General features: G+C 43.8%; 1 protein-coding gene across 2 annotated transcripts in view; it reads left to right on the forward strand.

The window, feature by feature from the left end:
• Window positions 1–26,827, forward strand: part of ESF1 (ESF1 nucleolar pre-rRNA processing protein homolog) — a 72,014-nt gene that overhangs the window by 40,080 nt on the left and 5,107 nt on the right. For both annotated transcript variants that reach the window (XM_068232463.1, XM_068232462.1), the window contains exons 10-13: window positions 1,653–1,774; window positions 11,698–11,803; window positions 14,714–14,793; window positions 20,689–20,835. In XM_068232463.1, the coding sequence (XP_068088564.1) occupies window positions 1,653–1,774; window positions 11,698–11,803; window positions 14,714–14,793; window positions 20,689–20,835 (455 nt within the window). The remainder of the gene's footprint in view (window positions 1–1,652; window positions 1,775–11,697; window positions 11,804–14,713; window positions 14,794–20,688; window positions 20,836–26,827) is intronic.

A 26,827-nucleotide genomic window follows, 5' to 3' on the forward strand; every position in this document is an offset into this window, starting at 1 on the left:
TCCGTTCTCTTTCAATCATTCCTGATAGACTAGTCAGTCACATTCAGTCACGGCGTTTCTGTGCATGCTTGGCCACGCGCTCACCCCTGTCTTGCTCCCGTCCCCAGGAGCAGTAGTACTGTGCAGGTGCCGAACGCTCCAGGGGACGGGAGCGTGGCCGAGCCACACATGCGCAAAAACACCATGCTCGTGACTGACCAGTCTACCAGGAACAATTTGAAGAGAATGTAGGGGATGGCGGCGAAGAACTCCAGGAAGCTCATGGGGCAGGAGAAAGCTCCGGGTAAGTATAAATTGGTCCACACACGCCATCTCAGGTAAACTTTAAGTTTTTGTTTTAGGCCACTTCCTGTTTGCTTTAACTATTGTTAATGTGTACTTCTGTGTAATTCAGTTTGTGTTATAAGCCTCATACAAAAGTACAAGGCATGCTAGATTCTCTGCAGTGGCAGTCATTATCGGCCGCCTCAGCCGAGTTTTCTCTTGGACGTGTCTGTAACTTTATTTAAAAACTTTTTCTCTACACCAAGGTGTACTTAAAGGCAATTTTAAATCTTTGTTAATAAAATGTCTGTTTTGTAATTTGAAGACTGCTGTGTCTCTACAGTCTAAACTTCTACCAACAAATCTCATTTGGCTGCCTAGTGCAGCCGAATGAGCGGGTGGCAAGAAGCAGTTAAATATTTCCCTGTTCCAGGCGGTTTCTTCTCTGCCTCCTCTCCCGACTCTGAACTTCCGACAGGTCTTCTGGGTCCCGATCACATGATATGACGTGATGGGGTCCAGGAGACCATGTCAGCATTACAGTGCCACCCAGTGGTGAAAGAGGGGTGATGGAAAAAACTCTTCCATTACCCCTCTTCCACCACCAGGTAGCGCTGTAACGCTGACATGGTCCCATGGATCCCGATCACATGATATATCATGTGATCGGAAACCCAGAAGACTTTGCCGCCACGGTGGAGGAAGAAGCTGCCGATCCAGCCGTCTGGACAGGTAACTATAAAAGCTCCATGCCGCCCACTCTGCATACTTTGCCTAGCCTGCCAGAATGGGGCACACTTTCCCAGCGGCAGGAAAAATTCGGCCCTGCAGCCAATAGTAAATCGCTGACTGCATAAAACCAGTGAAGTTATTTGGATCTTTGAACTGCTTGCTTGTTCTAACTCATTGTTAGAATTTTACTAAAGAAGATCAGTGATGTTCAGCTGTCAGCTGTGTTCACATTACGCATAGATTTAAATATAAGGAACCTTTCTCCAAGTTGAGTGTTTGATGTGAACACTGCTCCATATCCCCACCCTTCGCATATCTTAGAGTAAATTCCCCTTGGCAGACCTGGCTTGATTTGGTAAAGCAGGCATGGAAAGCATAAAAAGCTGCACTGTGATCACATCAAACGTCCAATCATATGCAAAGGAACTAAAAAAAAATGGGGTCTTGTTCACGGTTGGTTGATTGTATTGCCAAGTGTGAATTTAACTGTCCATCTTATTTTGCTCTTAGTATGTAAACCCCATTGCATACAGCGATAAAGCTGCATTCTGATTACAGTGGGGTTTGTGACCAGCAGCTGGCAGTGTTTGTAACCAAAGAATAGCACTTGTATGCGATAACTCAATATTCATATTTGCATTCTACTCTTTCTCCAGGTCTGAAGGAAAGTGCTGAACAAATGGTTAGAAACAAACTAGAAGGCAAAGATAAGCTAACTCCGTGGGAAAAGTACCTTCAGAAACAGAAAGATAAGAGGAAAATGAAGAAGAGGAAAAAGGTAATTGCTAGATGATATGCAAGGTCTTATGCCTGGTGTAATAAATATTTGTTGGTTGCTATGGGCAACAACACTACACCTTTGTTCGGCACCATATCACAGAACGTGTGATAACTTGACACTAATCACAGCAACCGCTCAGGAGATAGAACTGCTTAGAAATCTTCAAAGTAATATACAGGTGGGTTCAGTAGCAATCTTATCTTCGTTACATGTCCGTTACCTCAGCAAAGCAATCGGTCTGTAGTAAGTCCTCTTAAGCGTTGCAGGCTCTTGGTCCATTCTTTGTGAATAGTACCCAGGCTTTATCTTACGAACATCTATGCTACGTTGCACTTAGGCCTATATACATCTGACAGATACTGTGAGTTAGAAATATAAACAGAAGTTGAAGTGAAAGTGGAAACTGGAAGCACCTAGACCGTCTGTTGTTTATAAACAGCCAGTCAAGAGTTAACCCTGGACTTCACCCCCAGTGGGTGGAGTCCGCTGTCTGTCATCTCCTCAGCCTGCCATATGCTGGCAAGACCATGTGATAGAGTGACCAGCACAGTCTTTACTGTGCACCCCTTTCCAGTGACCTGTCTCCTTGTTCTTAGGAGAACATTGTTTTCTGTTCCCTGGCCATTGTTTACCTTTAGGAAATATGAAAATACTTGATGTTTATCCCACTGCCACCTGGATGTTGGTAAATTCGAGCTGATACCGCTCTCTGGCCTTGTGGGAGACACAGCACAATGTTCTACATCATGCTTTTATAAATGCCTCTATTTCTCTCTAATGCTGGGCATAGACGGTTCGTTTATGCGCCGGTATCGAGCCAGTGGCTCGATGCCGGCTCGTCCCCGCGGATCGATCCCCGCTCGTCTCCGCGGGCACGTCCTTATCAGCGTTTCGTTTCTACTAACCTGGACATACTAAGCTACACATGCTCAGTAGGTCTGCTTTGGTGCCTTGTGACTGTGCTCCCCAGTGACCCCATGTCTTGTACACGCGTACTTCTATCACATTACGTACCCAGCTATGCGTGCAAGCTCCACCCCAAGCAGACATACTGCACATGCGCAGTGTAGTATGTCTGGGTTAGAGTGCACCAACCATGCAGTCCAAGAAGTAAAGAACAAGGCTAATTACTGTAAAACAGAGGGTGACGCTGGGCATGGGAGTTGCAGTATCTGCCCAACTCCGCACACACAGTAGGCATCATTTTTTTTTTATATTTTAAGTGCTAAGGTATCCTTTAACAATATAGAATAACAGGTTACATTGTTATGGATTAATATTTTTTTATTTTTTTTTTACACATATTACATATATTTGAAGAAGAAAATCCTGATCTAAGATGTGCGTGTTGTACATTTATGAATAATAGTCTTCCTTACTGTTGGCACAGTTTATGAAACAAGGCTGTGCTAGATTTGGTATTACAGTATTTCCACGCCTCATTCGTATAGCAGCTACTTGTGCAGCAGCAGTTTATGAGGGCATTAACCATCACCTTATGATTCGGGTCACTTCCTTTCAGTTGCCCGTGAAGGTATAGATGTACATTAATTGGTTCATGATGATGATGGGGGTGCCTGTGACTTGTCAGATTTGGCAGGATTATAGTCAGGAAATAGCTGATAGCACATGATTATACCTCTTTCATTAAAATAATCCATTTTAGCTGCCGGCTAATATTTCTCAAAGGCGTAACCGAGTATCCCTGGGCTGTGCAGAAGGCTCATTTAAGCCATAGATGCATTTGCTGAAAACATAGTACATGTTTTATGCTGCAACATATGTGATCATTCTTAGCTATTAATTTATAGATGATTTAGTCAGTGTTTGCCCATCTGTACGGAATGTTTGTTTATTGGGAGTTCTAAGGCCTGTAGAAAAGATCTCTGGTCTCCCAGAATACTCTGGAGGCGAAACTTGCACAATAAACAGCCTAGGCTAAGCCTTAGAGGGGGGGAGAGGGGAATTACATACAATTATACTGCAATATATAGCTATAAGAAGTGTTTTTAATGTTGAAACCAGGCTATTTGATGTAAAAAGTAGGTATCCTCGATAATGTACTGCAATCTACTATATGTTGTTACGGTTCCTCTTTAAAAGACAACTGAAGTGAGAAATATATGGAAGCTGCCATATTTATTTCCTTTTATACAATACCAGTTGCCTTGCAGTCCTGCAGGCCTATTAGGATGCAGTAGTGTCTGAATAATGCCAGAAACAAGCATGAATCTAATCTTTCAGATCTGACAATAATGTCAAACGCCTCATCTGCTGTATGCTTGTTCAGGGGTTATGGCTAAAATTATTTGAGGCAGGATAGCCAGGAAACTGGTATTGCTTAAAGGAAAAAAAAATATGGCAACCTCCTTATCTCTCTTGCTTCAGTTAGGTGCCCTTTAAATTCTTATTTCCTCACAACAGCTGCAATCTCAAAGCAGGATGTATAGTACTGGGTATATTGCTTATGGCAAAAAATAAGATGAGCTTGAATGATGCCAACTCTGATCGGCCTGGATGTTGAATTCCCAGAAGCTCTGATAGCCCCATGTTTTTGGAGTTGTGCAGAGTGATTAGGCAATGGAGGGGATATAAATAATGTTTTGGCCAATAGTGTAATGCTTTTCAGATTGTGACATGGCGTATGTGTATGACAATCAAGACACTATGGAGGGGGTTGTTTTGTGAGCTCTTGAAGCTGCTTAAGTATAGTTACTACAATACATAGCAACTTCTGTAAAGCATTTTTCTCACATAGGACTCAAAGTACATATACACAGTATGTCTCAGAATACTACATGGTTGTGGGGTGCACTATGTTACATAAGAAAACTGGTGGCTTTTCAGTTTGAACTTAAATGCCTCCAGGGATGGAGCTGACTTGATTGGGTGTGGCAGGATGTTCCAAAGGATAGGGGCAGCATGGCAGAAGGCTCAAAAAGGTTTTGAGATGAACTTTGGGTTGTCCAAGTTATTGCATCCTGCTGATTGGCTATAGAAAGGAAATGCCATTTGGAAGATACAGCGCCACAGTAATTTGCCATTGAAGTCAGTTTTATGGGATTTTAGTGAAGATTTTCAGATGTTTTCCAGTGTCCTGTAAAGTATCCCATAACCCTTTTCTGTGCCCAACGCTAACCTCTCCTTATAGTCTGTCAGTAGTTCTATCCACCTACTCTCCCAGTAGTTAACTACCACTACACACCTCAAATCATTAACTACTATTAGACCTAGACCTACTAGAACACATTTAATTTGACTAGGCAATGCTAGGAGTAAGGCCTGGGACTAATTAGCAACACTTTTGCCGCTTATTCCGCTGGTGTTTGGCAAAGTACTGCAACAATGAGAACTATGGGGGGTGGTTCCACTTGCAGCATTGCGATCACAAAGTGTTTGTAAAATTGCCTCAATGGCTACAGAGCCATATCTTGATCACTCGTAGAATCACGTTCAAAATTGCAGACTTTACTGCCTCCTAGCCTTAATAATCTCGGTCTAGATCAGTAACTCTAACCCCAAATTTTCATCTATGACTTAAAGCAGTACCTAATTCTAACCTGTCTCGCAAATTATTGATAAACCTAAACTAAACCAAAGCACTTTCCTAACCCTGACATCAAAACCAAACCTAGCCTTTCCACACGTTTACTCAAAAAGCTTTACACTAATGTGCCCATAAAGAGGCACTCTAATGATATATTGTAGAATGCAGTAAATAGTTCCGTATACCCAATTTGATGGTAATTCTCCTGGTTTCAGCATCAGAAATAATTTCTATATTGAAATATTGCTGTAGATTGAATGTGGCTCCGCCTCTCCAGTGATGTTCAGTTATGCGAATTTATCACAGGTTGAGACACAGGGCAAATATAGTAATACTAAACCAGTTCTAATCCCTTATGCTTTAAAAAAAAACTATTTGAAAAGCTTAGTTCCAGAAAAAAATAGAGGGGACTTGAGCACAGGAGGATCAGGTTTTTAGAGGTGAGACAGGCAAGCAATATAGGTGAATGAGTAAAAGTTTTACCTGGTTTACTGAACATTTTATAAACATACACCCCTGCTGCTGCTGCCTTATGACTGAAATGGGGACCAAAATCAATAACTGAAAGTGGAACTGTGTAACAAAGGATTGAACTTCATCCCAATCAGTAGCTGATACCCCCTTTCCCATGAGAAATCATTACCTTTTCTCAAATAGATCATTAGGGACATCTGTATGGCTAATATTGTGGTGAAACCCCTCCCACAGTGTGATGTCATAACCATGGCCCTGACGGTTTGCTGTCCGTGAACCTCATTGCATTGTGGGAAATAACCGCTTTTTCCGACTGACAAGCAACCAGTTTCTCCCTCTGTGCATAGAACTCTCAGTAACGAACATTCCGTGCAGATCACCTGGCAGAACTAAAGATGTCACCACCAGTGATAACTAAGAAAACTTGTTGAAAGTGCCCAGAATATAATGATCTTAAATCATAAGGTAATTCAGTCTTACCTCCATAAACGCACAACCATATGAGTAAACGTTTTTAATGATGCACAAAAAAGACAATGCGTTTCACGGGTACTGTCCCACTTCCTCAGGTTGATAAAGTGCCTAAGTCTGTAGCAATCACAGCTGTGGGCGCCTCTTCAGGGTAGTATATGGTACACCACGTGTCCAAATACCTAGGGAGAGCGACCGGCCGGCACCTGCCAAACGCATTTGGGATACCGAACGGGAACAGTTAATTTCCCGTAAGCTCTGTCGGTGGTTGCGGGAGTGCAACCCACCCTTGTGAGTATATCTTACTATCTTACTCATACCAATTTTACCTGACGGTACTGCACCATTGGGCTCCTGGTCTCTCTTATTGCAGAACCTTGGCGGTTGGTGTCTCAACCACCAGGAATCATCCCACCACCAGTGATGCATTTCAGAATGTAAATCAGGGAGAGGAAAGATTTTACAAACTGACTAAATACTCTATAAATGAATATTGTATAAAATAAGCAGTGTTATTCGATGGTTTCTTTCACTACAGTTCCTCTTTAAGTATGTTTCGGTATTGATTTTTCACATCCTTTTGAGAAAGAAAAAATAAGGTACTCTTGCCATATAAATATTTATACGTGAATAATCTGGTTTTAAATCCCTCTTAAACTGAGGTTTTCCATTTTTCTTGGAAACGTCAATTATTGGGGGCCCCTCTGCGCTGTTGGGATCACCACGTTCCACGGTCTCTTAGGAAACAGACAGACCCCCGCTCTGCTGTTGTTTGAAGTGCCTGGCAGCCTTAAGTCTGACCACAAAAAGAATCAAATCGATTCCCAGAGGAAATACCAGATTTCACCAGCACTTAAGTCTTCTTTTTATAGACGCGAGAAGAAAATCGTCCATTGGGATCACTTTGTTCAAAACTGGGCCTGGTGGGTAAGGGTTAACCTTAATTGCCAGGCCCCCACTCCGGGCCGCACGAGATATAACCCATATTGCTGAAGCTGTGTATATTTCTACCGCCCTGCCACGTGTTTTAATGTGGGCCTGGCGCTCGCCTTGCACATCAATCACAAACATATGTGACAGAGAGAAAAATAAGCTTGTTACTGCTGTAGCCGTACACCAGCTTTGATCTTTGTTTTCGTTGTGTTTTGGAATGTTGGAGAGGCCTTTGAAAACTCATTTGCGCTTGCGAACATATAACATCTTGGAACGCCGCCGCACGGACGCAGGCAGAGGAGCCCGGGTCGCAACCAAACCTGCACGATTACTTCATGGGGCTTAATCATTTATTTGACTGTTTCCCCGAAATATTAAACGTGATAGTAATTATGGTGTAAATCCCACATGCTGATTGCCTGACACCTTGTGCATTACGCACGCCGCCATCACAGCCTCGCTATGTCAGACCTTCAGATGGCTCAGCTGTTTAACCTCTTCTGTTTCTTGTGGTTCAGTGATTCATAGTGGAGGATGAGTAAAAGGATCAACTTTCCATACTGCCAGATAAATTAGAACAATTGCTTCTCCTACCCTGTTTCCCTGAAATTGAGACCTACCCTAGAAATAAACCCTAGCATGATTTTGTTAGGAATTTTAAGGATCCTTGAAATATAAGCCTTACTACAAAAATGAGCTCTACTTAGGTTAAAGCAAATGTGTAGTCAAAAATGAAAAGTCTGATACTGGAGTTAACTCTGGAGAGGGAAGGTCCGGATCCTACCTTCCTGTTCCTCCCTCGGTGTCCTGGTTCTAGCGCTTTCACCCCATTCAAATTTGCTGTCCTGAGCGCTCAGGGACACTAGTGCTCCCAAATGGCTTAAGAGAGTTCCCAGAGGTGGCAAATATGAACGAGGGAAGGGGGGGGGGGGGGTTTGGACAGCGCTGGAACCAGGACCCCGAGAGAGGAAAGGGAAGCCTTTTTAGGATCCAGAGCCTTCCCCATCAAAAGGTAAGTATCTGACTTCTTCTTTTTTTTTTACTTTTTACTTTTTTTTTTAACAGTTTTACTTTGAAATCGTGTCCAGGAAGCTAAGTTATGCATGATAAAAAGTAAAATCAATCAGCAATGCAGAATAGCAGAAAGACCCTTCACCAAGGAAAGCACACATCCCTAAAAACAATCACACTTAGGGCCCTTTTCAACAGGCGGCTGAACTGTGTGCTCAGTGAGCAGTTACCAAGCAGCAGTGAGCAGTTACTGAGCAGTTGTGAGAGCTCGAAAGTCCACTGCTTATCAACTGCTCGTGGAAAAGGGCCCTTAGAAGACCCAAACCAATAAGTGCTGGCAAGTGCAGAGCTCTCGGTAAATGTAGATCATATTGTCAAACTACGGCCCGTGGGCCAAATCTGGCCCTCAGAGTCATTATATTTTGGACCCCCAAGTGGTTTCCCCACTTTGCATTATCTTTAGACCATCAGGGAAGCTATATTTGGGTAAAGCCCTACAACACAAGGGAAGCCATTTGGGGGAGATGGAGGAAAGCACTAAACACCATGGAACTGTATTGGTGAGGGAGGGGGGCACTAGACACCAGGGAACTTTATGGGGAGGGAGGACCGCTAAACACCAGGGAACTGTATAGAGGAGGGAGGGGGACACTAGACACCAGGGAACTGTATAAGCAAGGGAGATGGCCAGTAGATATTGAGGATGGCCTTCGACTAAGTCCCAGTGTTCAATTTCCACCCACTTTGTATTTGAGTTTGACACCCCTGATGTAGATTGTTGTACATGGTAAAAAGAAATAGTCACAAGAAATTAATGATGGAATTCAGAGGAATTCAGAGGTTTTGGAGAATTATGATGCTGATCCAGATCCAGAATGTGATGACATTTTGTGTTCAAGAATAAATGTAGATTGTTCATGGAAAAGTAAGGCGTCATTTAAAATCTTTTGGCGCATAGTGAATATAAGCCCCTGTCTTATTTTGGGGAAACACGATAGTAGTCTGTTATACTGAGATATTCACCAAAAATGTGTAGGGGGGGGGGGGGTTAAGAGGCCTGACTGATTGAAACATTTTTTTGACTGGTGTTGCATTACAGGGGTGCATTAGTAAATCTGCTATTTCTGTGTCTGCAGTGGAGTAACAGTAGGGGTGCAGAGGTTGTGACTGTATTAGGGCCCCTAGACCTGAGGAGGCCTCATTGGGCGCACCTCTATTTGCTACATTAACTCCTTATTAGTGCTGTAGTGGTAATAATGATCACCTTTGTATGTGCTTTGAATAGTGGTAATCATTAAACCATTCAATTTCCTCTGCTCACATCTCTCTTGCACAGTAGTTTTCCTTGGAAAGCTCATTTCATTGTCTGTATTATGTGATAATTATACATACAGTGCGGATGGAGACCGTATCAAATTTTCACTGGGGACCTTGGTTCTGTAGCTGGACCCTGTGCTGTGCGCTTTACTTCCATTTGCTAATAACTCCACAGGAAGTGATGTAAAACTCCACTTTTGTTGAGAAATGGACCCTTCAGTTCATATTTTTATCAGAATAAATGGTGAACATTTTTTCAGTTTGCTTACTTTGGGGTGCACTGAACCCCACACAACCACTGCACAGTGATCCTTACAGAGGCTGTCAGATTGGATGTGTCAGGATCCACAAACTGAGATACCAGGGGAATAGACAGCAGAACAGCCTTCCCTTCCAATTGTTGAGCCCCAATGGAAATTGTAAAACGTACGTTTTATTAATCGTTTTATGAAATTAAATGAGGCCTGGCTAATAAATAAAAAAACACATCAGACATTGGCAAGTTGTATTGTCATGTTGCCTCATAAGCGTAGAGATTGGATGGTCACTATGAACTTACCATGATTAGCCCCACTTCATTTATCCTTCTGAATCCCTACCACTAGTAGGTGTGTTGAGATCACTGCTTGTACTGTCTTAAACTAACAGATTTGTCTAACGATGCTATATACAGGTACTATTTACACAAAAACACGATTCCTTTCCCTACATGTTTTGCCCGTGAACAGGCTGTGTCAGGGGATATAAACAGTAACTGTGCCTAACAAAACCTACAGTAATTTAAAACCCCTCAGTGGTGAAATGGTTAAGCACCCCCTACCAATATAAACATTATCAACAGATTATATAATCACTCCTGTCAGAGTTGGGCTGCTGCTCACTCAGTGCAGATGTCTAAAATAAGACACAAAGATTCCTGCTTTGTGCAGTGAATAAGTCATGCAGGAGGAAGAAAAAAACAAAGAGGGGAGGATATGGCAATGTTACAAAAGGGCTCAAAGGTTAGATAGTTAGATAAATGCACGCATAGACACCCAAGGCACAAAGCATTTTTTGGGGAATTACCCTTAGCCATAGACTCAAAGTGGGTCATTTTGTGGTCACTAAAGGTACGTACACATGTCCAACTTTTTTGACCAACTTGTTGTCCGACTTGTCGTTTGATCGACAAGTTGGACGTGTGTACGTGCTGTTGAGCGACTGATAACAGCCGGTTTGCCCAATCCACCCAGCAGATCCGATGGACCAACTGCCGTCAAATGACTTTTAGGTCCGTACATGTGTACAAAAGACTTCTAGTCATTTGTCCAACAAAGAAATGTTCAAACAACAAGTCATTTGATCAGTCATTTAATCTAGTCCATTGTTCTATCCAGTCCATTGTCCATTATCAAGTTGGTTAAATGACCTGTAAATAAGGTAAATTAGCATATCAGCTGCTTTGTTGGTCAGTGTGTACATGACATCTGAACGACTTCTTCTTTGCACTTGAAGTTATTAGAAGGACCAGTTTAAAACGACAATCAGGCGTAAAGTTGGACGTGTGTACGTAGGCACCTTTAAAGGTCCGTACACACGCCGGACTGGAGGCAACGACTGGTCCATCGTCACCTCCCGCTGGGTGGGCGTTCCAACGACAGTCCGGCGTGTGTACGCACTGTCGGCAGACTGATACGGCTGCTTCTGAGCGATCCGCCGGGGGGATCGCTCAGAAGCAGCCGTATCAGTCCGCCGACAGTGCGTACACACGCCAGACTGTCGGAACGCCCACCCAGCGGGAGGTGACGACGGACCCGTCGTTGCCTCCAGTCCGGCGTGTGTACGGACCTTTAGGCACTTTTTTTTTCTTTACAAAATTCAAGAGCACCATTTGAGTGTGTTAATTTTTTTTGCTGTACATCTTTTTGTGATTGCTGCCTAATATTTGGTCTGTTCTGCAACCGTTTGGCTTTCTCCAGCAGTCTGGAGCTGTTTTTTTTTTCTAATATAATCAGCTCTTTCCTGTAAGTCTGTGTTCTGCTTTTTAATTATGCCATAAAATAATATCTTTAAATAGCATTTTTAGTGTTGGACCAAATGTGCGCTTTATTTTTTTCTGAGGATTTTGTCTTTATTTTTAGCTCCCTTTCTGTTCTTGCCCTGCCTCATCTCTCCATGTGTTTTGCAGGGGACTGTAGAAGAAAAAGATGATGATGACGATGAAGAAGAAGATGAGATGCCATCTGATGTTGATTTCAATGATCCATACTTTTCAGAAGAACTGAAGAAACCAGGTATTCAGATGTGCAGAGCACATTCATGTTCATCTATCTTAGGCCCTGTTCACACTTGCGTTTTGGCATGCAAACGGACCGGATCCGGATCGGATTAGGACCTGATACGGATCAGAACCGTACAGTTCCGATCCGGATCCGGTCCGTTTGCATCAGGCATGTATCAGGCTGCCATCCGGATCCGTGTGGTAAAAACAGTGAAATATAATAAAAAAAATTGTTGGGGTCAGCAGAAGGTGCACCTGGTGCACCTGTAGAATCAGGTCCTCCGCTGTTAGGCCTCACCTCCACCTCCGACATACTGCCACAGCTCCAGCACGTAAGGTTACCGCTGCTCCACTGCTGCCCATGTGTCCCCATCCGAAATGGCCGCTAGAATACGCATAGGAAGTGGGGTAGAACGTCAGGTTTTTGCATCCTGTGTGTTCTGTGCTTTCCGTTCCCCATAGGTTTCTATTTCCGGATGGTGCAGTCAGGCTCCGGTCCGGGTGCGTGGGCCGGATGATTCGGACCCGAAAAATAGCGCATGTTGGAAAAGAGTCCGGCTCCATTCTGTACGGAACATACGCGTGTGAACGTCCGCATAGACTTTGCATTGCTATGCGGAACGTACGTTCCGTTTGTACAGTATACGGTCCGGATCCGATCAGGCGGACTGGGAACGCTAATGTGAACCGGGCCCCATTTCTGTCCATAAGCCCAAGAAGTATCATTGGATCGGGCATTGAATACAAATAATAATTGTAATTTATATCTTCAAACGTAAACTGGAAGCATTTTAACCACTCTGCGACTGCCTAACGCCGATTGGCAGCTGCAGAGTGCTCACCCAGGACCGTCTAATGCCAAAAGGCGTCAAGTACTGGGGGGAGGAGATTGGTGGAGATCACACACCCTTATGCGCACGCATCCACGCTTGAGTGATGGAGTGGAGCTCCTTCAATAGTCTGGAAGTGGTGATCGTTGCTGGCAGACTATATAGTAAAGAAACTGCCATTTGTTTATGTTGTACTGCGCTGCGATCTACTGCATCGCTGTGCTGGAGCCAGCCCTGTCACTTGGCTGTCCCATGGAATGGCTCTCTACTCGATTCCCTTTCATAGGCTGATGCCTTTGAGAGAGGATCGTCCTGATTGGGGGGAGGGAGGGGAAACAAAAAAATTAATAAAAAAAAAAGCCTGCAGCAGCAATCAGATGCCACCAACAGAAAGCACTGTTGGTGGCAAAGTAGGAAAAAATAATTTGTGTGCTTAGTTGTATGGCTCTGCAGCGAGCTGTTAAAGCTGCAGAGCACTGAATTGTAAAAAAAATAGCCTGGTCACTAGGGGGGTGTAAGCCTGTGGTCCTTAAGTGGTTAACAGCCCTCAATCTCCTTTCTTTAAAACTGTAGCTGCTTGATGTGGCTATCTGAATGAGTCTGAGCGATAACCAGAGAAGCACATTGCTTGGTTAAAGCGGGTCGGAACTCATTCACATGAGTATAACAGAGAAATCCACCCTGTGTCCATCCTAGATGTAGTTGTTGTTCTCCATTCTGTGCAAGTAATGAACTAGTGTAATTTGAGCTCCCAGCTTGAGAGCCAATGTGTAAAAACAGGAGGGTAACACTTTCTGTTCTCCCAGCAAACCAGGAAGTAACTACACTGGAGCATCTCTGGAGGCGCTTTATGAGCTGTAACAAGGAAATATTTTTTATAAAGGGTATTATGCTGTTGCTTATTTTTTTAGAGCAGAGAGGAAGTTCTGAAGTTCAGGTGTGATTTAACAGCTCAAAGGGTAAAAAAAGTTATCTTTAAAGACAAAAGAATAGCCGGAGTCTGCCTAATAAAACCCTGATTGTTCTTGCCACTTTAGAAAGTTCATTTACACTTGTGCCATGTCATAAATTCAAATCTGTTTTTAGCAATTTTTCAAAGCAAATTAGAGCATTGCAATAAATGCATTAAAAATGATTTACTGTAGCGATGACCTTTTATATGTAGGATAGAGAAGATGGCAATATGTTGGGGTCTGCTCTAGGCCAAATTCTTTATCCCACTTTCCTCTCTGTTGGGTTAAAAGTCGGTTTAGAAGATGTGCCTCCAAGAACTTTTTTCTCCTGTCCTTACTATGCTGCTTATGCAGCTGTTGCCTTGTAATATAAAGGAAGATTTGTTTTGAAATCATTGGGAGTTGATGTCGTTTTGACAGGTGAGAGCAGTTTTAGCAGAGCACGGATTTAATCATTAAAGGACACGTAAATAAAAAAAAAAAGTTGGCCTCCAAATGATCTTCAGGCTTCCCAGATCCTCCTGCAGTCCACAGATCAAACATAGGGACCCCTATACCTATTTGACTCAGCAGGAGTCACATCGATATCCTTTGGCCGCACTTGATGACTTCTTCCGGGGTCTGCATGTGCTGCATTGTTGAACTTTCTTTGCATCATTGTCTTCTGATGCCGAGATAAGCGATAGCTCCAACTGCTAAATACTCATCCTCCGTATGACCAGAATCTGGCAGATCCGTCTTCCCTATGAAATGAATGTGTTATAGCATGTTACTAGAGTTGATGTCACCAGAGTGTCCAGTAACCCGTGGTGTCATTCCCCTCACCTCCCTCCATACACACTCCCAATCCCACACAAGGGGGAAGGGGTGCAACCTTTCCTCTCTCCCAACTTCCTATGGCTCCTTTCCTTTGGGCAGAGTAGTGCAGTTGATGTGATGTGTGTAATGCATTGTAGATTTTACCATACTGGTGCCGTGTCTACCCTCAAGTCCGTCCTCCACTCGCTGCAGCTGCCAGCAGGGTCTCCACTTCCTGGTTCTCCTGTCATGTGATTAAACAGCACGTGCACCAACCAGGAAGTTGGCTGAATTGCTTCTGTCGTTTTATAGTCCGTTAAATTATCCTGAAATATTTTACAGGCATGGAGAAGAAATCTGGAGCAGGTAAGAAAGATGAAGAGGCGTCATCGGAAGATGAAGAGGAGAAAGAGAGGCAGAAGGTATGACAAAGGATTACGGACAACATTCCCTTATATTTTTTAATTTGATAATGGACACTCTCCAAAGAGCAAAGAACAACTATTTAATATTTTCGCAACTCTTTGTTCTGAGAGATCGGTTCAGGAAGTATGTTTGTTTAAGAGACACTGTAATGAAAAAAGTGTCCCTATGGGGTACTTACCCTGGGAGGGGGAAGCCTCTGGATCCTAATGTGGCTTCCTCCTCCTCTTCATCCTCTGGGATCCAGCGCTGGCAGCTGCAGGTGCAGTAGGGGCTTCAGCTCGCAGCAGTATTTACCTATCTGCGCAGGTGCAGTACAAGCTTCCCCTCGGGCTCCAGCGTAAATAGCCAAGCTTAATCAGGCACACTCTACAGCGCTGGTGCCTGCACACTAGAGCACACCTGGGCAGGCTCGGCTATTTCAGCTGGAGCCCGAGGCGAAGCTTGTTCTGTGCCTGCGCTGGAGCTCGGATGGGTAAATAATGCCGTACGCTGTTCGGGGGATGCCAGTGCTGGAGAAGACAGGGGAAGCCTTAGTACCCAGAGGCATCCCTTTCCTGAGGTAAGTATCCCCCAGGGGCACTTTTTTTTCATTACAGAATCTCTTTAAACTGAGTTTAGGGCTGGGCTGGGCAAACTTTGCGCAGCCCAGACCACAGTCCTAAAATTTTTCCCCTTCTCATTCCCTCCCTCCCTGCAGAGTCATGAGCGGAAGAATACGGAGGGTTAAAAAGTCAAAACTCACCTACTCTCTGCTTCCTTGTCGGGTCTCCATGGCAACAGGGCATCACATGACACGCCTGACGGTGTGTCGTGACGCCTTTTTGCCATGGAGAAGCAATGCTGGGATCGGCGATCAGGTGAGTTTTAACACCCTATTATCGCCCGCTCAGGACTCTGCAGGGGTGGGGAAGAGAGGAATCCGGCCATAGTTTGCCCAGTGCTGCTTTAGGGAGACAATGGGCTCTATTCACAAAACTTCTCATAAATGCCTTATTTATCACCTAATTGATAAAAATAACCTTTCAGCACATTTACATAATCACGCAAAGTAAGTTGTTCTTGATTTAACTTCATTTCAATATTACTTTTCTTACCTTTTTATATTATATTTTACTCTTTTGAAACTTAACAATGTAACATAGATAAGGTGAAAAGGGAGGTGAAAAAGCTTTGGGAATCCTGCCCAATAAACTTGGTAGGTTTTTAAAGAATCTCCTCTTAGAAGGTAAAAAAAAGAGAAGTAGATAAAAAAAGCCTTGTCGATAAAAAATAACTTTTATGCACTCTATTGAAAAAGTAGGTGAAAAAGTACTGTCCAATTATTTCCTTGCTTGTTGGGTGATTAAAATATAAAAAAAGGAATTTAGTTGATTGAATACGGCCAATGGGAGAACCTTAACCTTTTAACTTATGCCCGCCTGGCATCTGCTGACATCCTTAGCACTGAATCCAAATATGGAGGGGGGATGACATCTATTTAGCCAGCACTCTGGCTATACAATATCTGAGTTCCAGTGCTGAGATCACTCACCTCACAGCCAAAGTCTTTGCTAGCAACTAACGTCTTGAGCACCATAGCTGGTACTAATGCTTTATTTGACTGAGGACAATATGACTTGGCTTATGTTATCGCTCATGGTTGTGTTAGGAGTGCATAAAAATACAATAGAAATACTGAAGCCTATTGACTTTTATGGCCAGTTAACCACCTTAGCGGTAATGAACAGCTCAGCTCGTCCATTACCGCCGCAGAGGATCTCTCCGGCCCCTGTGGGCCGATTTTGATAATTTTTTTTAATACACGCAGCTAGCACTTTGCTAGCTGTGTGTGGGGTCCGATCGCCGCTGCTCTGCGGCGATTCCCGCCCAGACCCCTTGCACAGCCTGGCCAATCAGTGCTAGGCTGCGCTATGGGGCTGGATCGGACACCCCCCCCCCCCCCCCCCCCCGACGCCATGACGATGACGTCATCTCGATCGTCGCCATGGCGATGAGGGAAGCCAAGCAGAAAATCCCATTTACAACGGGATTTTCTGCTTGCTGTAAGAGCCGGCGGCGATCGGACTAGATGGGCAGATGCGCCCTCTAGTGGTGAATCATGGAGCTACGGTAATTTTAAGTTAGCTACAATGATTCAGAAAAAAAAAAACTGTCCGCACGCCACCCTGGCGATTTTAATGTAACGCCAGGGTGGTTAAGGGAAGAATAGCGCTGCCTTGTAACTCTGAAAAGAGAAAGGTAAGCTAAGTCTTTCTTGGCTTGTAAACTGCAATGACTGTGGACTGGCAGACGGACCACACAACCACAGCACTGTGTAATGATGCATTTCATGGTTTGTTTCATATGAGTAAACACATGACAGAGGCTTTCTGTGTTCACTTGGGCTAGTTATTCAGACACCTTTTGTCTGTGCTGGTCTCCCCCCACCCCTTTGTGCAGGCGAATGTTTACACTGATTGCTAATGAAATCACTGGCTTAGAGGGGAAGTGGCCGTGTTCATGACAGCGATTGGCTATGGTACATTACAGCTGGATAAAGTCTGGCAAACATGATGGGATTGCAGCTCATTGTTATAATTTCACATGTTCTGGTTACAGAGAGTTTGTGTGTTTGTGACTACATAGTACAGCTGAAGAGAAAATGTCACATTAAAGGACAAATAAAGTGAGAGGTATATAGAGGCTGTCATATTTATTTCCTTTTAAGCACTTCCTGACCCCCATTGGCGGCAGAAGTGGCTGCGCAAGTGCAGGCTCCCCCCGTGGGTGCACTCCGATGTAAACATTGGCCTCAATTTACTAAGATCATGCTGGAGATAATAAGGCAAGAGAAAACTTACCACCACACAGTGAGAGAGTTATCTCTCCATTCCTTAAAGTGAACCTCCAGACTAAAAATCAACTCGGCAGCACTGAAAAGGCCTGGTGTTTCTTTAATAGTTTCACAGCATCAGAACTTTGTTTCTCTTATACAAGCCTTATTTTTAGCTGCACAGAAGAAAACTGCCCGGGCTTTTTTCCCCTGATGCTGTACAAAGCATGATGGGATTTCTGATGTTGTTGTTCTCGTTCTGCTGTTTTGGTGCAATTTTTTTTTTTTTTTACATTTTGAATTTGACATTTAAAGCCTAGTGCGTGCAGCTGGGAGGGGTTATCAGGACACAGGACAGTTGGAACTGTCTTATGCTCCTTGTCACCTCCTTTCAACCAAAAAGATGGCTGCCCCCATGACAAAGATGGCAGCCCCCATGAATCACAAACATTTGCCTGTTCTTTTAAAACCGGGTGGGTAAGAGATTATATTACCTATCTATTCTAATTAACATAACTAATGTAACTTAATGACAGTATGTTTGTTTAGGCTGAAGTTCCCCTTTAAGTTACCTCCTCTGTAGTTAAGTTATCTCCTCTGTAGTTATTTTCACACCCAGTTATTTAACAGCCTGTCTTTAACTTAAGAATTCTGGAGTTATTTTAAGGATTGAAGAGTTAACTTAAAGACAGAAGAGTTAACTTTAGGTTTGCCTGAGGTAAAATGTTTCCTGAATACGACATGCCTCATCACCATGGTGATAACTATAGAAATGTTATTAAAGACAGGAGATAAGCTTAGTGAATTGAGGTCACTTGTTTTAAAACGTCCATTTGGCAGGAACTAATTAAGCCAGTGTTTCTCTAACCTGTCCTCGTGACTACCCAACGATGCATGGATTACAGGCAACCTCGCCTATGCACAGGTGGGGTAATTAGTGTCTCAGCTAGGTGAATACCATGTAACTTAGACAGTAATTACCCCACCTGTACATAGGTGAGGTTGCCTGCAAAACATGCGCTGTTGGGGGGACACAAGGACAGGTTTGAGAAATACTGGCTTAAACAATACCAGTTGCCTGGCAGCCCTGCTGATTTATTTGGCTGCAGTAGTGACTGAATTACACCAGAAACAAGCATGCAGCTTGTCAGATTTGTCAATAATGTCAGACACCTGATCGGCTGCATGCTTGGTCAGGGTCTATGGCTAAAAGTATCAGAAGCAGGGGATCAGCAGGATAGCCAGGCAAACTGTTATTGTTAAGGAATTAAACCTGGCAGCTTCCATATACTTTTCACTTCAGATGCCCCATAAAGGGGACACTAAACTGAGAGGGATATGGATGTTTCCTTTTATACAATACCAGTTGCTTGGCAGTCTTGCTGATCTCTTTGAGTGCACTAATGGCTGAATCACACACCTGAAACAAGCATGCAGCTAATCCAGTCTGATTTCAGTCAGAGCTCCTGATGTGCATGATTGTTGAGGGGCTGTGGCTGGAAGAATTAGAGACACAGGATCAGCAGGAGAGTCAGGCAACTGGTATTATTTTAAAAGGAAAAATCCATATCCTTCTCAGTTTAGGTTCCCTTTAAGTTCTGTTTTCCATGGGGCACATCTATAGGCTGTAACAGACAAAAGATCTGATTGTAAAATTGGTCGAGTTAGATGGCATAATGCAGAAAAATAGTGAGCATGCATCTCTCTATACTGGGGGGGGGGGGGGGGGGGAGGATAGTGCCTGCTATAAGGGGACACATCTGGCTATACTGGAGGGGCTGATACTGGCTTTCTATCCTGGGGGCATAGTACTGGTAGAATGGTTTTTAGATATTTTGTATACTGTAGCACTTTTTTATTTTTAAACTGGAATTGGTTTAACTAAGGATTAAATTATATTTATTTTTCCCATTAAAATGAGTAGAAAACAACATTTTTCTAGGGACAAAATACCCCCTAAGGAAAGTCTATTTTGTTTGAAAAAAATATATCTAGATCATTTAGGTGTCATGAGTAGGAAGAAAGTTATGGCTGATTTATTAGGGACATAGTTAAAACATCAAAACCACTCTGGTCCGTAAGGGGGGAAACCAGGTCTGGATGCAAAGTGGTTAATAATATGCAGCTCCTCGGCGCAAGCTGTAGTGTTTGGGTGCCTGTGTTTAGCTAAGCACTTTAGTTGATATTCAGCACGTGACTATATAACAGCTGAGTGCCAGAACTAAAAAATGAGAACAAGGCAATCAAACGGCATGAGACCCTGGGAGGCTTCGAAAGCCCTCATGTCCTTGAGTGTTTCCGAAGATGGACAGCTCTGTACTGTGTATGTGTGAGCGTGCACTCGCGCATGTGCACTATGGTGAACCATCTTCGCAAGTACTCAAGGATACGAATGCTTCAGAAGCCTCCCAAGGTGGCAAATTCAAATGGGGTGACGGGGCTGGAACAAGGGGTACAAGAGAGGACAGGAAAGGCTCTATAGCAGGGGTCCCCAAACGTTTTGGGTTGAGGGCCGGGTCAACATACTTCAGACAGTTGGGGGGCTGCAGTATACATAAAATGGCGTAGAAGTCTTTGTGGGCCAGACAATGAAGCATACCCAGGTGACAACCTGATGTGGAATTTTGATTGGAAACCAGCAGATTACTGATTTCTGGCTTCCATGTGGATGGGTGGTGCCAGAACTGCTATTGTAGATGTGGACAACCAATACTTAAAGATGTAGCTGACTGCATTTATAAGTAATACATCTTGTGTGTGGGGGGCGGTAAAAAAGCCTCAGGGGGCCACATTCGGCCCACGGGCCTTAGTTTGAGGACTACTGCTCTATAGGATCCAGAGCCTTGCCTGTCCACATGTAAGTTTCTGATTTATTTTTATTTTTTTTAAGTCGCTTTACATTTACTTTAATCCTGGAGAACCACTTTAAAGAAGTAGACTGTTTTGCATGTTGCATTGAAGTTTACTTGTAATGAATCTTACATTTCCTCGTGGTTTGTGTACTCAGCCTTCTTATTCAGGAAGTCTGTGCCGGGGTAAAGTGCAACTAAGCAGCAGATGCGGTGTTTGTATATTGCAGGCAGAGATGGCGCTGCTCATGATGGACGATGTGGAGGATGACCGGAAACATTTCAATTATGACAAGATAGTGGAGCAGCAGAACCTGAGCCGCAGCAAGAAGAAAAAGCTGAAGAACAAGGAAGACCTGGTGGAAGATGAATTCCAGGTATATTTCTATACTCATTCTACAAATAACTTTGGCCGACACAAATGCATATTTCTATAAGGTTTACTGTGCATACTAAAAATAGTTAACTCTGAGCTTGATAACCATTTCTTCCCATCTCCACCCGTGGCCCTGTGCTATTGTGATGATGTGGATGTGTTCGTTCAGAGGCATTGCATCCCTCCTTCAGCTTTTTAGAAAGTAATAAAGTGTGATTGTACCAACTGACAAAGACGGAGGCAAAGAAAACTGGAGCAGATGCCCAGAGAAACCAGTTAGAATCTAAATAGCTGCTCTACTTTTTCTCCGGTCTTTTTGTACTGGCCTTTGTTATCCTCTATAATAAAACCCCTGTGTCCCTGCGTATGCCTGTCTCTGCGTAGCTGCGTCCGTGCCTTGTGCTACAGCGCATGTGCGCAGCACGGACCCAGACAGCCGTTGAGACAGGACAGGGCCAGTGAGCCGGGCTGGCGTGTGCACGGGTGGACGGGTGCACACACGTATGTGCACTGTTAAAAGATAGACCTAGAGCCCATTTTAAAACGGGCTTGAGTCTACTACGTAGCCTTATATAAAGGAGCTGGCCTTCTGTATAGAGGACAACTGAAGTGAGAAGAATATGGAGCGCAGTGCTCCATATTTTCTCTTTAAGCAATACCAGTTGTCTGGCAGCCCTGCTGAACTCTTTGGCTGCAATAGTATCTGAATAACACCAGTGTTACTATATGTTAAAACACACCTGAAGCGACCTAAACAAGAAAACTTGAATACTCCCTTAAAGAACAAGCGACACCCATGCTAACCTAGTAATAAAACACACATATATAAGTAGATAAATACTACTTCTACTTACATAACAGATGTATTGTGCTATCCACGTAATTATTCCTGTGAATTTTATAAAGGAAAAAGCAGAAAATCCTATTGCAGGCAGTGGCCATTTTGCCAAGCTAATGCTGACATCATATCCTTCTTGACTCTTGTTTTCCCCCCTCCCTTCTCTTGCTCATTGTGTATTCATTAGCTGCCCTCCTCCCAGAGTCTTTTTTTTATTTACACATCCAATCACTGAGTCACCTTAGCCTTGCTTGTAAACACAAGTGATCAGCTAGGCAGGGAAATAAATGGAAGAGGAAGAATATATTATAGATAAAAAGAACTCCCAGCATTAAACTTTTTGGCACTGTTTGGCACTAGGGCCAGTGCTCCTAAAGTATGTGATAACTCCAAACCATAACAGCAGAAAAAGTTTTGAATGCAGGATTAGCATCTTTATGACTTAATACACTCAGACCAGTTGCTTTTGAAATTTGATTTTCATGGTGACAATACCGCTTTAAAGAGAATCTGTACTCTAAAATTTTTACAGCAAAAAGCATACCATTCTATTCATTATGTTCTCCTGGGCCCCTCTGTGCTGTTTCTGCCACTCTCTGCTGCAAACCTGGCTTGTAATTGCCAGTTTTAGGCAGTGTTTACAAACAAACTAACCAGCTTGTGATAGGCTCACATAAGCAGAGTGTGTGAGTCATACAGAGCCTGCACGGGGCCTGCAGAGGGTGTGTAACGCTTCTATCCAATCACAAGCAGCCCTGCACATTCCACACATTCCAGCCTTAGCCCGACAGTCGACAGAAGAAAACAGATTAGATCATATAACAGAGATAACACAGCCACTGTGCAATTAGGAAAGGCTGCAGTAAGCCAGAGCACATTAGAACAGGCAAAGAAACTTATAGGATAGAAGAACTAAGGCTGAAAATTTTGTTACAGAGTCTCTTTAAGAAAAGGGAAGGCTCTTGAATTTGATAGAGTCTTTCCAATCTTCTCAAGGTCTCCTCATCATGCCCCAGCTGTCCTTTCAAATCTGTGCCTTCAGGACTCTTGTATAGGCTTTTGGAAGCACTTGTATGCCAAGTGCTGCCAAATAAGAGCAGATCCGCACTGTACACAGTACAGATCCCTCGGAAACGTATTTCTGAAGGCTGCCTGAGGAAGGCCGATGACTTATTCAACCTGCAGGTTGACTAATTTCACTGAGAGAAGAGAGAGAGAAATGTGACAGAGAAAGGCTCTGTGGGATACAGGTCCTTCCTTAACCCATTAGCAGCTTCAATAGAGTTATCTCCTTTGTGATAAGTGCACTGCTCTTGACCTCAATCGGCAGAACTTGTTGTGCTGTAAATTCTTAGACTGCTTTGATCTCTCTCCACTAGCAGAAAAGACAGAAACTGAAAGCAGAAGTGCTCTGTTATTGTCTCACACTGCCCCCTAGTGAGAAGTGGCCATAAATACACATTACAGCAGTACTAATTAGAAGCAAGGAAATGTAACAAATAAGAAATTTAAAAAAATGTGCTAGGATAAATTGGCCAGGAGCACTTGCAAGCCTCTAAAATGGCTGATAAAGGGTTATTAGTCAGTAACTTTTTAGGCCACATACCACCCACTCCTAATAATAAAATTCCAATAAATGCTAGAATGGTGTCGCCTGTGATATACTGCACAGGTCTGCAAGTCCGTAAGCCTATCTTTGAAAACTAGAAGCCTTTCATTGGAAGCAGGCTTGTGCTTTTAAAGTGAGTGAAAGTTTTCTCTCTGCACTTTCTCTGACTTTACCATAAACACACACAATTTCCATTGTAAAATGTGTCAGTGTCTTAAGTGGGGGATTCTGGTAAGAGGAAGGCATTGTAATGTGTGGCTAGAACATATGCTGGCTGTGGCTCTCCTTTCTACAGGCATCATTCAGCACTGTAAATAAAACCCTGATGTACACGGTGATGAAGCTGGTTAGCATGTAGGGAGGATCCTTCTCTGCAGACTTTTTATTACAGCGTTCCTAATAAAACCCAGCCATTGTTGTCTAGTTCGGTTCTGTTCCCCTCTGCCCACAAAACTCGGCTTGCAGACATTATTTTTCCTAATTTTCGCAGAAATGTAATAATTACGCTCCCATCTGTTTTGTTGTATAGATTGTATCAGTGTTTTTCCTGACGAGATGGATTCAATTTATTTTTAGTTTTTAGCTAAAAAAAACAGCCCAGATATAAAAAGACACCATCTAATCTACTTGTGTATATATGTATGTATGTATGTATTGAAGATGTAATATAGCAGACAACATTGTTCACATTTGGCAAACATGCCCACACTTTTTAACCTCCCTGGCAGTATGATTATTCCCGGATTTTAGGGTTTATAATCAGTGCAATTTTTTACAAGCTTTTAATACACTAAAAGCAGGGGGGAAAAATCATACCGCTACATAGATCGGCAGCAGCCCTGCACATTTTTCACCTCCTCTGGATCCAGCACTGCAATTCTCCCTCCATCCTCTGGGTGGCAGTTTACCCCTATAGTGATATTGCTGTCTACTGTCTTGTGACAAACGGCGTTCTAACCTGTGGGATTGAGAACATCCAAGGACTAGATGAAGAATGGCTGCCAGCGTCTGGATCCCGAGGGAGGTGAGTTAGAAACGCCGATTAGGTTAGTGTAAACTTTTACACCTTTTTGAATCAGACCGTTTAAAGTTCAGATTTTAAAGGACAACTGAAGTGGGAGGGATATGGAGGCTGCCATATTTATTTCCTTTTAAACAATACCAGTTGCCCGGCTGTCCTGCTGATCCTCTACCTTTGATACTTTTAGCCATAGACCCTGAACAAGCATATGCAGATCAGGTGTTTCTGACATTATTGTCAGATCTGACAAGATTAGCTGCATGCTTGTTTCTGGTGTTATTCAGACACTACTGCAGCCAAATAGATCAGCAGGGCTGCCAGGTAACTGGTATTGTTTAACCACTTGCCGACCGCGCACTCATAACGCGCGTCGACAAAGTGGCAGCTGCAGGACCAGCGACGCAGATCTGCGTCGCCGGCTGCAGGCTAATTAATCAGGAAGCAGCTGCTTGCGCGAGCGGCTGCTTCCTGTCAATTCACGGCAGGGGGCTCCGTGAATAGCCTGCGAGCCGCCGATCGCGGCTCGCAGGCTAAATGTAAACACAAGCGGAAATAATCCGCTTTGTTTACATTTGTACAACGCTGCTAACAGTAGCAGCGTTGTACCAGATCAGCGATCCCCAGCCAATCAGCGGCCGGGGATCGCTGTCACATGACAGGCAGGAGCCTGTTAGAGGCTGCACAGGACAGATCCGTTCCTGTGCAGCCTCCGATCTCCGGGGAAGGGAGGGAGGAGAGGGGGAATCCTGCGGTGGAGGGGGCTTTGAGGTGCCCCCCCCCCCCCCCAGCACATCATCCCCCTAGTGGGGAAAAAAGGGGGGCGATCTGGTCGCTCTGCCTGGTGTTTGATCTGTGCTGGGGGCTGTAGAGCCCACCCAGTACAGATCAGCAAAATCAGCGCTGGTCCTTAAGGGAGGGGGGGGGGGTAAAGGCTGGGTCATCAAGTGGTTGAAAGTAAATCAATATGGCAGCCTCCACATACCTCTCACTTCAGTTGTCCTTTAAGTGGGTGGTTGTGCTCTCCTGCAGATGTGCAACTAATTATTACAGTATTTTTATTATGAAACTTATTATGAAGAGCACACGGGGAGGAGGGCACTGCCTAATACGCTTACAACCTAAAGGTGGGGTAGTGGGACGCATAGAGGGAGGTGAAAGTCCAATGGAAGGGGATGGAGCTATGGCTTTAAGGAATGGTGAATAGATGTGTCTTTAAGGTGTGTTTCATTGAGTTGAAGGTAAGGTTGAGCCTGATGGGGGGGGGGGGGGGGGAGTGGAGAGTTCCATTGAGTAGGGGCTGCTCTGGAGAAGTCCTGTTACTTTGCAACTAAGCAAGTGATGCGAGGGGTGGACATCCTTAGAGTGTTGGAGTATCAGAGGGAACAGGTTAGCGAGCATTTCAGGATGAGATTGGACAGAGATGTATGAAACAGAGGTATGATGGATCTTACTTCTGAGGGAGACAGTGAAGGGTCTTGTGAAGAGGAGCATCTGAAGAGGAGTAAGGGGGAAGAGTGAATGAGCTTGGCAACTGCATTCATACCATATTTCAAGGGTCAGAACCTGGTCCCAAGAAGTCAAGAAAGGATGGCATTGCAGTATTTCAGATGGGAGATGATCAGAACATGGAAAAAGAGTTTGGTGGTGTCGGGGGGGAGGTAGGGGTGAATTATGGCAATGTTGCATATATGGAAGTGAGACCTTAGATCTTGAGTTTTCTGTGAGCAGATTGTGGTCCTGCAGTTGGCCTAGGCCTACAACCTGTGAACTATTGATGCTGATGACTCCTTTTTCTACTGTATTGGATGGATGCTGAGAAATGGGGTCTGGCATCTGTTGATCTTTCTGTTTTTAATGTTACTTGGTCACACGATTCACTTGCCGAATAACTCAGGGCTGTTTCCAGCCATTTTGGTCCTTTAGGTAGGTTAATCTACTGTCACCCTTAAAGAGACTCCGTAACAAAAATTGCATCCTGTTTTTTATCATCCTACAAGTTCCAAAAGCTATTCTAAGGTGTTCTGGCTTACTGCAGCACGTTCTACTATCACCATCTCTATAATAAATCAACTTCTCTCTCTCTTGTCAGACTTGTCAGCCTGTGTCTGGAAGGCTGCCAAGTTCTTCAGTGTTGTGGTTCTGTGATGCATCTCCCCCCTCCAGGCCCCTCTCTGCACACTGCCTGTGTATTATTTAGATTAGAGCAGCTTCTCTCTTATCTTTTACAAGCTGGATAAATCCTCCTCTGAGCTGGCTGGGCTTTCACATACTGAGGAATTACATACAGGCAGAGCTGTCTGCACTCTGCAGGAAGAAACAGTCTGACACTTCAGTGGAAGATAGCTGCAGGGGGAAAGAAACACACAAATGATCTCTTGAGATTCAAAAGGAAAGCTGTATACAGCCTGCTTGTGTATGGATGTATTTTCTATGTGTGGACATACTGTACATCAACCTACTTCCTGTTTTGGTGGCCATTTTGTTTGTTTATAAACAAACTTTTTAAAACTGTTTTTAACCACTTT

Source organism: Hyperolius riggenbachi, chromosome 4, assembly GCF_040937935.1.
Source record: "Hyperolius riggenbachi isolate aHypRig1 chromosome 4, aHypRig1.pri, whole genome shotgun sequence".
Lineage (NCBI taxonomy): Eukaryota > Metazoa > Chordata > Amphibia > Anura > Hyperoliidae > Hyperolius > Hyperolius riggenbachi.